We start from the raw sequence: 12,733 nt of genomic DNA on the forward strand, positions 1-12,733 counted from the left end.
CTGAACCCAGAAAACCTCACAGTCATATCAGAAAACAGTTAAATGGAGAATCGTGGTTCACTGAGGAGTTCTAGTCATCTTCATGTGGAAGAAAGTGAGGATGCCTGGTGTGGGGACAAGGGGCTGTCACAAAGGTCTGCTTTACACAGTGGTGTTAGTGAGGCTTCCTTTATTGGTCAAGACAAGTTTACACAGCACTCACAGCTGAATGGAGACACCATAAGCCCAGATGTTCCAGACTGGGCCTCACTATGCTCACTGGATTCATGATCAGCCTTACACATCTGAATGTCTTTATGCAGAACAGCTTAAACTGTTACTTCTTTGCTTTACGTCGGTGCATTATTGATCTTTTATCAAATCCAGCCAGTAGCCAACAAATGTTAGAGCTGAGATAAGCTGTATTGTATAAAATCACAGGAAACACTGTGCAGACAGTCATTAAACTGCCTACAATTTGTTGGTTGTATTTTCATATTAATCAAATAAGAACAACACAAAGCTGAGGGACTGGGTTTCCATGACGATCCAAGATAATCTGGGTCAGGTTCCATCTCGTCCGCTCCCAAAGCTCAACACATCTAATTAACAGTCTTAACTTTATCTTAACTTTATCTTTTACAACAGGCTGTTCACTGTTGAAGCCTGCAGTCATGCTATTTATATTTAATTACTTTAGCTTTTGTCAAACCAGTCACTGAATAACCACAGACCTGTGATCATAAATGCAGCCACAACTCTGAGTTGTATCATTTCTAATACAGCTCGACTCTTCTTTCAACATTTAACGGAGTCAGCTGTGAGTGTGGGCTCTGACCTCTTTCTGTATAGAAACACCAAACACCGTTGGATTATTCTTTCGGATAATCCAACAATGGAAATGACAAAATTAAGCAATTTATTTTTTAATGAAGGTGTCTAATTTCATTAAACGGACCTAATGTTAACTGACTGTCCTGACACTGGATTAAAGCAGAGCTACTTTGTGTCAGATAAAGAAGAAAAACACATTTTCATTCATGTGTCAGTCTCTGTGTTATTGTGTTAATGTCTTTCATGGCAGCGACGTGCTGTCGAGTAAGGATGAACTCATCTGTGTATCAGAGTTGTTGCCTAGAAATATCAGACAGCGAGAATAGCAGAATAATTTATCTATTTATGTGCTTGTAGCTAACGCCTGAAGGCCGTGAGTTAGGAGATGCAGATTTAAAAGGAGTTTTCCGGAAGGTTATATTTCCTCAGCTTTGTGTTGGTGACAGTTCTCCCTCACAGGATAGATACACCCTCTGATGCCTGTTGTACTGCTTCAGCCTCCTTACCAAAAGTAGGTCTTCACGTGCTCCTGGATCAACACCCACGTCTCCCCAAAGTCGTCCGATTTCCACAGCTAGAAAGGCAGGAGAGGAGAGAGGGTGTAAGGAGAGAGCAGGAGGAGGGAGGGGGAGGAGGAGAAGAGGGGGATGGTGCACTGTAAAAATGTAGGTCAAGCTCATTCCTTCGTTTTGGCTCCAGCACACATGTAAAGGAGAACACCGGAGAGACGTTTGCCACTGTTATGTTTGAACTCAGGAGAGCTATGATGCAAGGACATCACTTCCTGTCCCGGTTAGAATATCCTGCATGTGAATTTCTGAATCGAACAAGCGACGAGTACTTCATATCACGCACACGTGCAAGAAACAGTCACGATTTCAGCCTTCGTTTTAGGATTTTAAAAATTCAGAGGAACAGTCGGTGAATGTTTTGGAAACACCAAAGCATTCACCGACTGTTCTCATAAAATACTCATAAACTGTGGTTACTGTGGCAGCAGCAGCCTAACTGAGTGTTCAAATACGTCCCAGGTTATTTACCTGGCACACACTTTTTTACACGTTTCCACAGAGCTGTTAGACATTTGTAAGGAAGACATCGTCCTTCTGTTTGTATCAAAATATGTAGAATACTGTCAATAACTGCATTTTTATCAGTAAGCACCACAAGTATTCACATAAGGGATAATAAAATCCATCAAGTCCACATTGTGTGAATATTCAGTGCAGAAAGGCTTCATGAAATGTTTTCCTACACATGCACATGACTGGATGAAGATGAAGCTGAAGTCATTTGAATGCAAACCTACAGTCATTTTATCAGGTCAAATTTTGGCTGTAACAGGGAGTCAAACTCACACTACAAATGCTTCATCATATCTACAAGCACCACTCAGTAAAAGGTGTGCGGCTATCGCTGAGGCTTCACACTAAACAAAGTGCGTCATTCTTTTAAACACACAGCACTGTAAAGTCAGAGCATCGCTTTACCTGTTTGTTGGGATGGGAGCCGTCGTAGCCGAGCACCAGGTTGGCTCGTCTGCTGTGGAGCAGCAGGTCGGTGGGTTTGAAGGGGAGGGAGAAGCCCTGGACGTTCCTACAGAAGTCAAAGGCGTTCCAAAGGTAGTTGTTGGTAGAGTCCACAAACAGGTACTGAGGAGGCAGACAACAAACAGAAGCATTACATAATAAATCTGACAAATCCTAGAAAAGTTTTCTTTGAGGGGAAACAAAGTTTAAGGTCTATCAGGCTGACTTTGCACAAACTCAGCTCCGAAGAAACGTTGGGAAACGTTTTATTAGAAACAAAATGCAATGACTGACAAGCTTAAGCCCGTGTTTACTTCACCATCGGGCGCCAAGGTTTAATCCTTAAAAAAGTATCAGTGACGAAAACGAGTTTGCAACATAAAATCACGAAGAGCAGAGGACTCAAATGAATCAGCTGATGGAGCCTTTCCAGATGTGGAAGCTACCAGTTCCACAGCCACTGATTTTAAACTGAACACTGATAACACTCCTGATGGTCCCACCACGTTCACACAAGGATTCGTCGTTGCATGATTCAGATTTTACCTGCACGATGTGTCCCAGTTACTTCCTGACAGTTAATGCAGTGCTGCCTGAAGTCGACGCTCTTTTTAGACCTGATGTTACCGATCTGCTGCTGTTAACTTAATTAGTTTCAACATGTTACTCCAGCTGTTTCCTTTTAGTAACAGTTACTTTTCCAGCTTTTTGTTGCCACTTTCCCAACTTCTTTTGGGAATGTGTTGCTGTATGAGCTCACATTTTTCTTAAAATTGTACTTTTTCTGTTCAGATATTTGGATGTTTGCTGAGTTTTTCAGCTCTACTTGACAGAACAGTTCAGCTCCACCAAAAGACGACCAGTGACAAATCCACAGACACTGAGATATGTGCAGGAGGAGAAGCTGGATTAGTTTCCACAATTCTACCATTGGATCTTAAATTTCCCATAATGCAACCAAAAGCTTTATTTCATACCTGGCAGTATACAGCTGACATCACAATGTGTGCTGTGTAGAATACATACAGGAAACTTTCCACTTGTCTCTCGTGTAAATACGGGTCAATGGGACCAGACTCACCCTCCTGTTGTCTGCAGGGCTGTGGTAGAACTGCGAGATGACCTGCTTGCTGCCGTCCTTCATCTTAGCCCCCGAAAACTTGAACTTGTGTGAGACGGGTATGAAAGTGGTGCCGTGGTCATAGGACACGTAGACCTGAAGACAACAAGGGAGGTATGAATGCCTGCACCCGGCGGTCCCTGAGAAAAGGCCTGGATTATATTTTTTAATCAAAAAATTCACTCGGCAAACTGCAAATTCTGCCATTTTAAAAACACTAATAATAATAATAATAATAATGGATTGCATTTATATAGCGCTTTTCAAGGAACCCAAAGCGCTTTTTACAATTCCAGTATTCATTCACTCTCACATTCACACACTGGTGGAGTCAAACTAATCTGAAAGGTCTGCAGGTCTTAATGCTCAATTCCGATTTTTTGATCAAATCCGATTTTTTTGTCTGCTTCTTCACACTACAAATAAAATGTGACGCACTCTAGTGTGAACCCTCAAAGCGGCCCGCATGCACAAAAGAAGACGTCCACACAACGCGCTCTGTTTGGACTAGGGCTGGGCGATATGGCCTAAAATTCATATCACGGTATAATTTGAAGCATATGCGGTAACGATATATATCGCGATATTTTCTTTTCTTTTGTGTGACTGATGGCCTTAATATAAAGACTTGTTTACGTTTCCCAATTTTGCTTCAAGTTATAAAGTTATTGTGTTGTTTACATTTGGCCTAATAATGATCCTTATTGCTGTTTTAGAGGAGCGCTGCTTCAAAGGGTAGCTGCAGATTTCTGTCAGAATCTGCAGATTATACAGTACAAATAAAATGTTCACGTTTCTCCAACGTTGTCTTCCCAACAGTTTCACTGGATGGCCAGGAAGCGTTCGCGATGTCTTCTCCGGCGCTGATAATCGGCGTCTGTCTTGTGTCGGTGACGTAAAAGACGGATTTAATGCGACGTGACCATCAAACAGCAGTCGGTTTCTAAAACATCAGATATGTATCGGATTCAGTACCACATACCAAAGTGACCCAGGTGGGATTTGTGCCGTTCACACTGTCACACCACGATCGGATATGAGTCGCATAGGGTCAAAAAAGTCGGATTTGATGCGCTTTCGCCTGCAGTGTGAGCGTAACCTTGGTGATCCACCGTTTCAAGGAAGACAAATTTCTGCGCCTGCTGTGTGTTGGAGAGGACGAAGGGGTTGATTAATGACTGAATACCTACAAAAAGATGTTACTTTATAGACACTTCGATGGTGAAAGATGGTAAAAGCAAACTAACTGTGGCATGGATGTCAGCCTTTTTCAGAGAAACAAGAAAACCAAAAATAAGAAAATATCTACCACATGTCCTTCAACACAGAGTTTCTCAGCCGTGTATTTAGGAACCTTTAGACGTCCTAAATTTAAACAAAGCCTTGTTTCAATCTTACCCTGTTTGCTATCTGAAAGTAATGCATCACACTCATAATAGCTAACGCCATAATCATAATTTCCTGAGGTACAGCAGTAACTTACTGGGGACGGTTAATCATGAAAGTTAAAGCTCTGCTCACTTCATCTGTGAGCACACGTGGACACCACAGTGCCAACTTAAATCCAAAGGTGGACCATCTGTGTGCTGTTAGCATCCTTCAAAAGCACTGTGGTGGAAAATCATGTGAAAACCAGAGCCATGCATCGCTGTTCCTTAACACAGACTGTATTTTGTTACCTCCTTTCGACAAGCAAGAACGCCAACACGTGAGACATGACCGCTGTATCCAAAAATGAAAACAATCCATTATAACTAACAGAAAAGCATTAAATGTCCTCAGGAGACAGTCTGGCATTTAAAAGCAGAGCCCTGTGCTTGTCGGTGTGTGAGATAGGCCATAATTAAAAAATGTTCATTTTCATTTAAGGCTTCATGCCCCCATTAAAAACTCTGTGGCATCTATAAAGGACAAGTGTGACTGGTTGGCTGCAGAGCCTTTCAGTGTTTGTAAATGGTGACGTGTGACGAGGACGAACTGAATGCAGACTCGTAGCATCTCCTTGTAGAAAACTCAGCATACATGTGAAAGGAAGTCTAAAGGTGCCAAACTCTGTCTGCACTTTGCACACATGCCCCAGACACTTCAAAGCAAACGTGTTAAACTGATGTACGACCTTCAGTCACACGCAACTACACTTGAATTCATGAAAAATGAGGGGACCAACGCCTCCGCTGTAACCACAACGTGAGCTTGTGTTTGGCCACAGCAAGAGGTCAAAGGTGCCATGTCACATATGTAACACTACCATATTAAATCCCTGAGTTGATGGAGAGATGACAGAATCTGTCTTTTAACAGTCTGGTTGCCTCCATGCTGCCTGTGCACACACGCTAACGCTCCTAACATAATATCTACTGAAATAAGAGAGCTTTGCAGTTCATCGGTTTATCTTTATTAACTCTGACAGTGACTTTGAATCATTTCAGCCCAGTTTGTCTGCTTTGTGTCACAGGGCGTCTTCAGAAACCAGTGTATTTGTGTGTGTTTCCTTTCCCTTTCACCAGAACACAAGTAGAACTGCAGTGACATGAAAACAAGCTGAATTCAAAACACGACCTCACGTATGCATTTCGAGCAATTTCAGAGAATAATGGAAATTAAACACATTTTTAATAAATAACAGCCAATAATCTATAAAGCTGTGCTATCAGTATTTACAATTTTGGCTTTAGACACTTTGCAATCACTGGGGAAAAAATCCTTTTGAGACTATTTTTTAAAACTATTATTTATATTTCGCTCTGGCTCTGACAGCACACGGACACAAATACTCGTAACCACAGTAATGTCTGGTCAGTGGCCATTGCCCTCACATAGCTGTGCTTGGTAAGTAGTGAGCGTGGAGGAAATATTCAATGCTGAGGTCCTAACTGTCTATCAGCAGTTTAGCTAGCTTAGACTGCAGGTCAACATGAAGGTGTTTGAGTAATAACTGCATCGGTCGTTATTCCAACCAGCTATTTAAGGTTGATGGTTCTGCCCAACATGGTCACTGTTAAGGACTGGCATGATGAGATAAATCTTTCTGAGGAATACAGAACAACATCCATCCCATAATGAGACAAAACAAACTTCACAATCGAAGGAAAAGCAGTATTCCCCTCAGCTCTCCGTCTGAAAGTGCTCAGTCATCCCAGGAAGTGGAAACAGAAGCGGCGTGCTGTTTAATGACTGTGTTTGAGGCTTTCAGTTTCTTTTCTCTGTGTGTGTGTGTGTGTGTGTGTGTGTGTGTGTGTGTGTGTGTGTGTGTGTGTGTGTTGAGGTAGCAGATGGGACCGATTAATGTGTAGCTCAACACTTGTACCATCATGAGAAACATGTTAAACAAGTGTGAACACAAACCTTCTGCCACGCTGCCACACAGACCGTTTACAGACTGGGATTTAACTGGAAAACCAGGCCTGAGACTAACCTGAACACTGTATGAGGCTACTGGGAATAATCCTGGGCCTTCTGGTTTTAGTATTCCCAGGTTTCCTACCCTACATGTTACATGCATGGATGTTTTCAGGCGTACTTACCGAGCTGGTTTTGGACCCAGTGGTTCCTGCACTGTCTCGAGCCAAGGCTACAATGACATTACTCTTCTCTCCTGCCCAGTGGACGACCATCTGGTTGTGAGAGTCATTCAGGTTGGCCTGCAGAAAAAAAAGTGAACATAAGGTGCAAGAAAACCTTTCCAATCTGAAATTTAAATGGGCTGAAATATCCACCGATGACACGGATACAGAGCTGCGACGGGACTGAAGGTCGGTTTGGAGGCTTTTTCTCTTTAATAAGTAAAATAATCATTTAAAAATTTACTGAAGTTCTCTTTGTCTGATATTAAAATTTCTTTGAATATTAGAAACAAAAAAATGTGACAAATATGCAAAAATCTGAAATGAGGAAATTGAAAAGTGGCCATCATTTCAAAAGCTTTCCCCTCACCCGGTCACAGCAGAGTTCATCCTCCCCACCATCACCACTGCTGCTCACAGGGCGTGGCCTGTTTGCTGAGGCCCACTCTCTGATACTGTAGAGGGTTTACCTCACAGTATATAAGGAGACAGCTGTTGTTGTGAAGTGGCGCTATGCACAGAGCTGACCCAAGCTAACAGCTAACTGCACCAGCAGTGAGGCCCCTGAAAACACCTGAAAGTACTCACCACTCACTTCTGTCCGTGTGTTAAAGCGATCAGCTGTAACTATACCGGAAGGTCGCTGGTTCGATCCCCGGGCTCTCTGTCCTGGTCGTTGTGTCCTTGGGCAAGACACTTTACCCTACCGCCTACTGGTGTTGGCCAGAGGGGCCGATGGCGCGATATGGCAGCCTCGCTTCTGTCAGTCTGCCCCAGGGCAGCTGTGGCTACAACCGTAGCTGCCTCCACCAGTGTGTGAATGTGAGAGTGAATGAATAGTGGCATTGTAAAGCGCTTTGGGTGCCTTGAAAAGCGCTATATAAATCCAATCCATTATTATTATTATTATTATTATTATTATTATACAAACCTAAATGAATTATTGAGATAAATATGTTAACAGACCAGTTTAACCACAGCCTGTGTCAGCGCGTGGGCCACATTCATGCACGTTGTGACTGTTTGCAAGTAGATCGTAACACCGCTGCTTAAGGCCCCATAAAGGCTCGGGACAGCTGTAGTCATACTTTAGGGTACCCATTTGCACAGGCTGGTGAGAACACCATTGTTTTTATCCCTGTGGACACGTGACACTTGAGGAGACGGATGAGTGTAACACAGTATCCTGATCTGCTGACAGTCACAACGATGGATGCAGACATTTCTTCAGGCCAGCATATGGTTTGAATCTGAGGCGCTGAATCAAAGCCAGGCACAAACTCACGTCTCTGACTCCTCACACCGACTTTCTGTCTTCGGCGGCCGGACTGTCAAACGATGCAAAAAGATAAGGATCAACGGAGCTCACAGATCTGAAGCCGCTTCCCAGTTTTATGACAACTCGGTAAGGAATTCAAACAAACCAGGCGGTGACCTGAGATAACCCCAGGCTGTTGAGCCCGCGTCTGTCAGAACATTTCCAAAAATGAGACAAATCACATTTAATCTCTGAATCCAGATACGCTGTGCACAATCTGAATGATTTATTTAGCAACAACATCAAAGTAGCACAAGTCAATATTTCATGGGAAAAACTGGCCCATGTGTCATTTAACGGGAGTCACCGGGCTGATAGTCTCCGTTTGTAACACACTGGAGTTATTTATATGTATTTATTTGTATTTAACAAAGAGTCAGTTTCCAAAAATGTCTTTTGGCCACTCCTGACATGGATCTGCATCTCTAACAGTCATCATCAGCACACCAGCTGCACACCAATGTTCTCATCATTTCAACTGACAGCAGAGCAAACTGCAGCTGCAGAAGAAAAGACACAAGAGAAGCAACAGCGGGGAAGCTCCGCCCCGTAGCAACACAAAACCACAAAGCAGATTCAGATTCCACCAGTTTAACCAGTCTAGCTTCCACTGGGTGTTTTGGGAGGTTTTTGCAATTGTTTCTTTTAATAACCTCGTAGCAGGACGACGGTCTGTCGTCGTGTCTGCTGCCACCGTGTTTGAAGAAGGGATAAAGTTTTTGTCTGTGGTCACACAGGTGCAGGACCACCGTCCTAAGGACAGTCAGTCCAGAGGTGCACGTCACAACCTTCAGGACACGCCTGAAGTTCTGCTCTGCGAGTCAGTGTCAGGACAGTGAAGCTACTCGTGATTTTTCATCCTCTCTGTCCGTGGATCTCAAAGTAAGGCGCTTTGGGCTTGAGCACAACCATCCATCACAGTTCTTTTGTGCTTTTTGGGAACACTGTGGACAGCAGGACGGTGTATGTGGAAGCACGTTTAAAATCAAGTGCAGAGGGCCTGTTCGTGGTGCTGAAAGGACACCCAGCGACACGGCGTGTCTGAACGGTTTCTTGGAAGACGGTGCGGCAGCGTGGCACAGAGGACGGAGCTGCAGCACAGAGCAAAGCACGCTTTTCTTTTACTCCGTAAACATCTGGCTGATCGTGCTCCAGCAGTGAGTCTGCACAGGACCGACCAATAACTTGCTTTAACACAAACTCCATCTCCTTCGGTGCACCTCACGTGGCGCCTGGATCAATGATAAAAAAAAACAGGCGATTTCATCTCTTTCTTTGTCGCTGGCTCTCTCTGCTTTCCTCTTCTCATCTTTTATTGATGATGTTAAGAAGGGCCCGGCTGCCTGAAGGGCTCCTTTTTGCTTCAAAGGCCTTTCCCTGCATTTTTCTAGCAGTTCTCAGTGAGGAGCCAACAACAAGTATCGCTGTCAGCTGTGATCAGACACAACCCTCCACCCAGTCTGCTGCACCGCCGCAACAACGGCGAGGACGACGATGCCAAAAAGGTAAAATTATGACTGCACGAGGGACTCGGGCCTAATGAGATATTCAGCCTGAGACTTTTCAGCAGTAAAGAGCGACTGCTGGCAGTGCAGCCCGCACTGCCACGCCTCACGTGCTGTTAATATTCACACGTTTGTGCCAGTGTTCGACGGCATTCTGCCAAATGCAGCGATGCTAATATCTCCACCTACAGCGGTCTAAAAAATCTATAGAGTGATGCAGCAACAAGGCTCGCTGTGCGGTTAAGGGGGCGGCCTCGAAAGGCAGGATGTACGAGGATAGATTTGTTCTTTAGCATAATTTAACCAGAAAACAGCAGAACAGATGTCCTGGAGGGCTAGACTGTATGTCGCCAGCAAGACACAAATTTAACCTTTTCCTGATGTAAGGTCCAACAAAGGGACAACTATGAGGCGCTGCGACACAGTCAACTTCACTGAGACCCGCTTTAGTCATCTCCTCCTCCTCTCCGTCTTCTTCAGCGTGCCTCCCTCAGGTAAAAGTCCGGGCTGTGTCTGGAGCCGAGGTGTTGCAGCAATAAATCTCTGTATTTTTGGCATCACTGGTCCCTGTGAGGGGGTGAGGGGGCTCTCGGGACGGACACATGAATCCAGAGAGCAGCGATGAGTCCAGAGATAAATATTATCTGTCAGGTTGCAGCAAATTGCAGGAAGACCGTCAACAGTACGGGTGGTCCCGCCATGGGTGATTACTGCTGTGCAGCTCCACTGCACATGTCGCACCCACCACAACGACAACAACATGTGTACCGTATACACTCCCACTAGCGCTGCCACAAACGATTATTTTGATAGTCGACTAGTCACCGATTATTTTTGCGATTAGTCAACTAATCAGATCATCATCCATTCAACGTAAAACGTACAGCTTATTGCACCAGCAGCATCTGCTCTTATATAACTATCATTAGCTTACAGCTTTAAGTGTTTAAGGTATGTGCTAACTAAAAATAAAGACAAGATGATAGTTTATTGAATTTTAATGAAATTTGCAGATTGTTTCGGTGAAGTTCAATAAACTCCTTGCTATCTAAAATATAACAGGACACCGGAGTAAACTCTCGAGCATCTCACACTTCTGATGATCAGCTGTCTGCTTGATGTTTATTCAGCTGTGTAAAAACTTTAATCTCAGCCAAACCGATTCACTCAGGAACAAATAAAATACTGAAAAAAGCCAAACAATAACATTTTTAAGTTATCTAAGTGACTTATATATCATGTTTAACCTGAGTAGCGAAAGACGGCGGTGGGTTTGAAAACGATTTGCCGGGAGTCCGGTGTTCTCACCGGCTCTAGTTAGCCTTGCCCCCGGCTCGCTATCCAGCTAGTGGGTAACAGACTCCGAAAACGCGGAGCGCTTTTTAAAATATGTGGTGTCTTGATAAACTGAGCAGATATTTGAGGTTTACACAGCTACATTCCCGCCTGAAAATATGTTAAACGTTTATTTTGTGACCCAGAAAGAATAATAAGAGTAATATTAAAACTAACTAGCTGCCGCCATTGTTGGAAACTGAGCTGGGCCGCGCTATGAATTCTGGGACACAGCTTCTTCTTCTTCAGGGTTTAACGGCAGCTGGCATCCTTGTACATGCAGTGCTGCCATCTTCTGTTTCAGTCCGTTATTACACTCTTAAATCCTGCTACTGATTCCTGCGTCTTTTGGGATCTTACAAAGCTTCAAACGACGCGTCGACTATTAAATTAGTCGTCGACGATTTTGATAGTCGACTAATCGTGACAGCCCTAACTCCCAGCAACACAGCATATTTGTTCCAAGCTCCATGAAGTGGTGGTGAACCCCTGCAGAGATCAGGCTTTGTGGTTCAGGCTCAGCTGATCGTAACGTGACCCGTCACGCACGCTTCCTGTCGCTGATAGATCAGGGCTTCAACAGGCATATTTGAGGGTTCCCAGAAACTCACAGTAAAATGTTTTATAGTGTTTTTTAAGACACGCCGATCCCTCCACAGAGCCCCCCACTGCCATTTCACCGCATGTACAGCCGCACTGTTTACCTCCAGCTGAGACGGTGGAGATCGCCGTTGATCTGACTCTGCGACAGGAAGTCCAACAATTTACACCAGGCTACAAAAATGTTGTGGAGCTGCCAGCCGGCTGATTACACGTGAGCGGGCTGCAGTCTCGAGAGAACTTCATGCAAGCTTTAAAAACTCTTATGGCTTCAGTGCTGACACTTAAGCACTTTTTACACAACAAGAACGTTGCTAATTGGGCAGCTCCGTTTCCCACGGTTACACAAAATAAAAGCCTCGCTTCTAATCTGACCCATGTCAGTTTCGGGGTTAGCGGTAAGAGTCGTCATAACTGTTGCAGGTCACTCTGTCGTTGCCCTGCTGTAGCTCTGCTGACTGTGGGGGCGCACAGATTTACTCCCCCAGCTTTCTGCAACACTAATGAAGAGGATTTATATTCAGTACCCACCTTTTACCCCACCCACCGCCACAGCTTCACTGGATGTTTGTCATACTCAATAGCACTTGCTGTTACCATGGTTACCATGGACTTAAGTTTTAACATTTTTTTTAATTGTAGGATTTTGTCCTTTTAAAGAAAGCAGTAATATTTCATAGGAATAGTCTGTGTCATGTTTTTGTCCTACAGAACATTGTGCAGAAACAGCTGATGGTAAGTCTCCTGCTCAGTTCCAGTTCGTATCTGTCCAGGAAACAAAAACACCGTCAGCACTGCTTCAGAGTTTTGACAAGGGGGCAAGCTGTAGCTTAGTAACAGCAGAAGAGAGACATCCCATCTTTGTGTTGTTATTTAGGACACTGATGAAGCCGCCCTAAGGTCAGTGAAATGTCACGACTCACTGCCTGTCCTGTTTTTTCTTCCTCATT

General features: G+C 44.1%; 1 protein-coding gene across 2 annotated transcripts in view; it reads right to left on the reverse strand.

Annotated features, from left to right (window-relative positions):
* Positions 1-12,733, reverse strand: part of sorl1 (sortilin-related receptor, L(DLR class) A repeats containing) — an 86,327-nt gene that overhangs the window by 55,332 nt on the left and 18,262 nt on the right. For both annotated transcript variants that reach the window (XM_084951158.1, XM_084951156.1), the window contains exons 2-5: positions 6,987-7,103; positions 3,424-3,558; positions 2,304-2,465; positions 1,320-1,387 (exon numbers count right to left, since the gene is read on the reverse strand). In XM_084951158.1, coding sequence (XP_084807284.1) covers positions 1,320-1,387; positions 2,304-2,465; positions 3,424-3,558; positions 6,987-7,103 — 482 coding nt within the window. The remainder of the gene's footprint in view (positions 1-1,319; positions 1,388-2,303; positions 2,466-3,423; positions 3,559-6,986; positions 7,104-12,733) is intronic.

Source organism: Perissodus microlepis, chromosome 14, assembly GCF_051167445.1.
Source record: "Perissodus microlepis isolate ML-2025 ecotype Zambia chromosome 14, ASM5116744v1, whole genome shotgun sequence".
Taxonomy (NCBI): Eukaryota; Metazoa; Chordata; class Actinopteri; order Cichliformes; family Cichlidae; genus Perissodus; species Perissodus microlepis.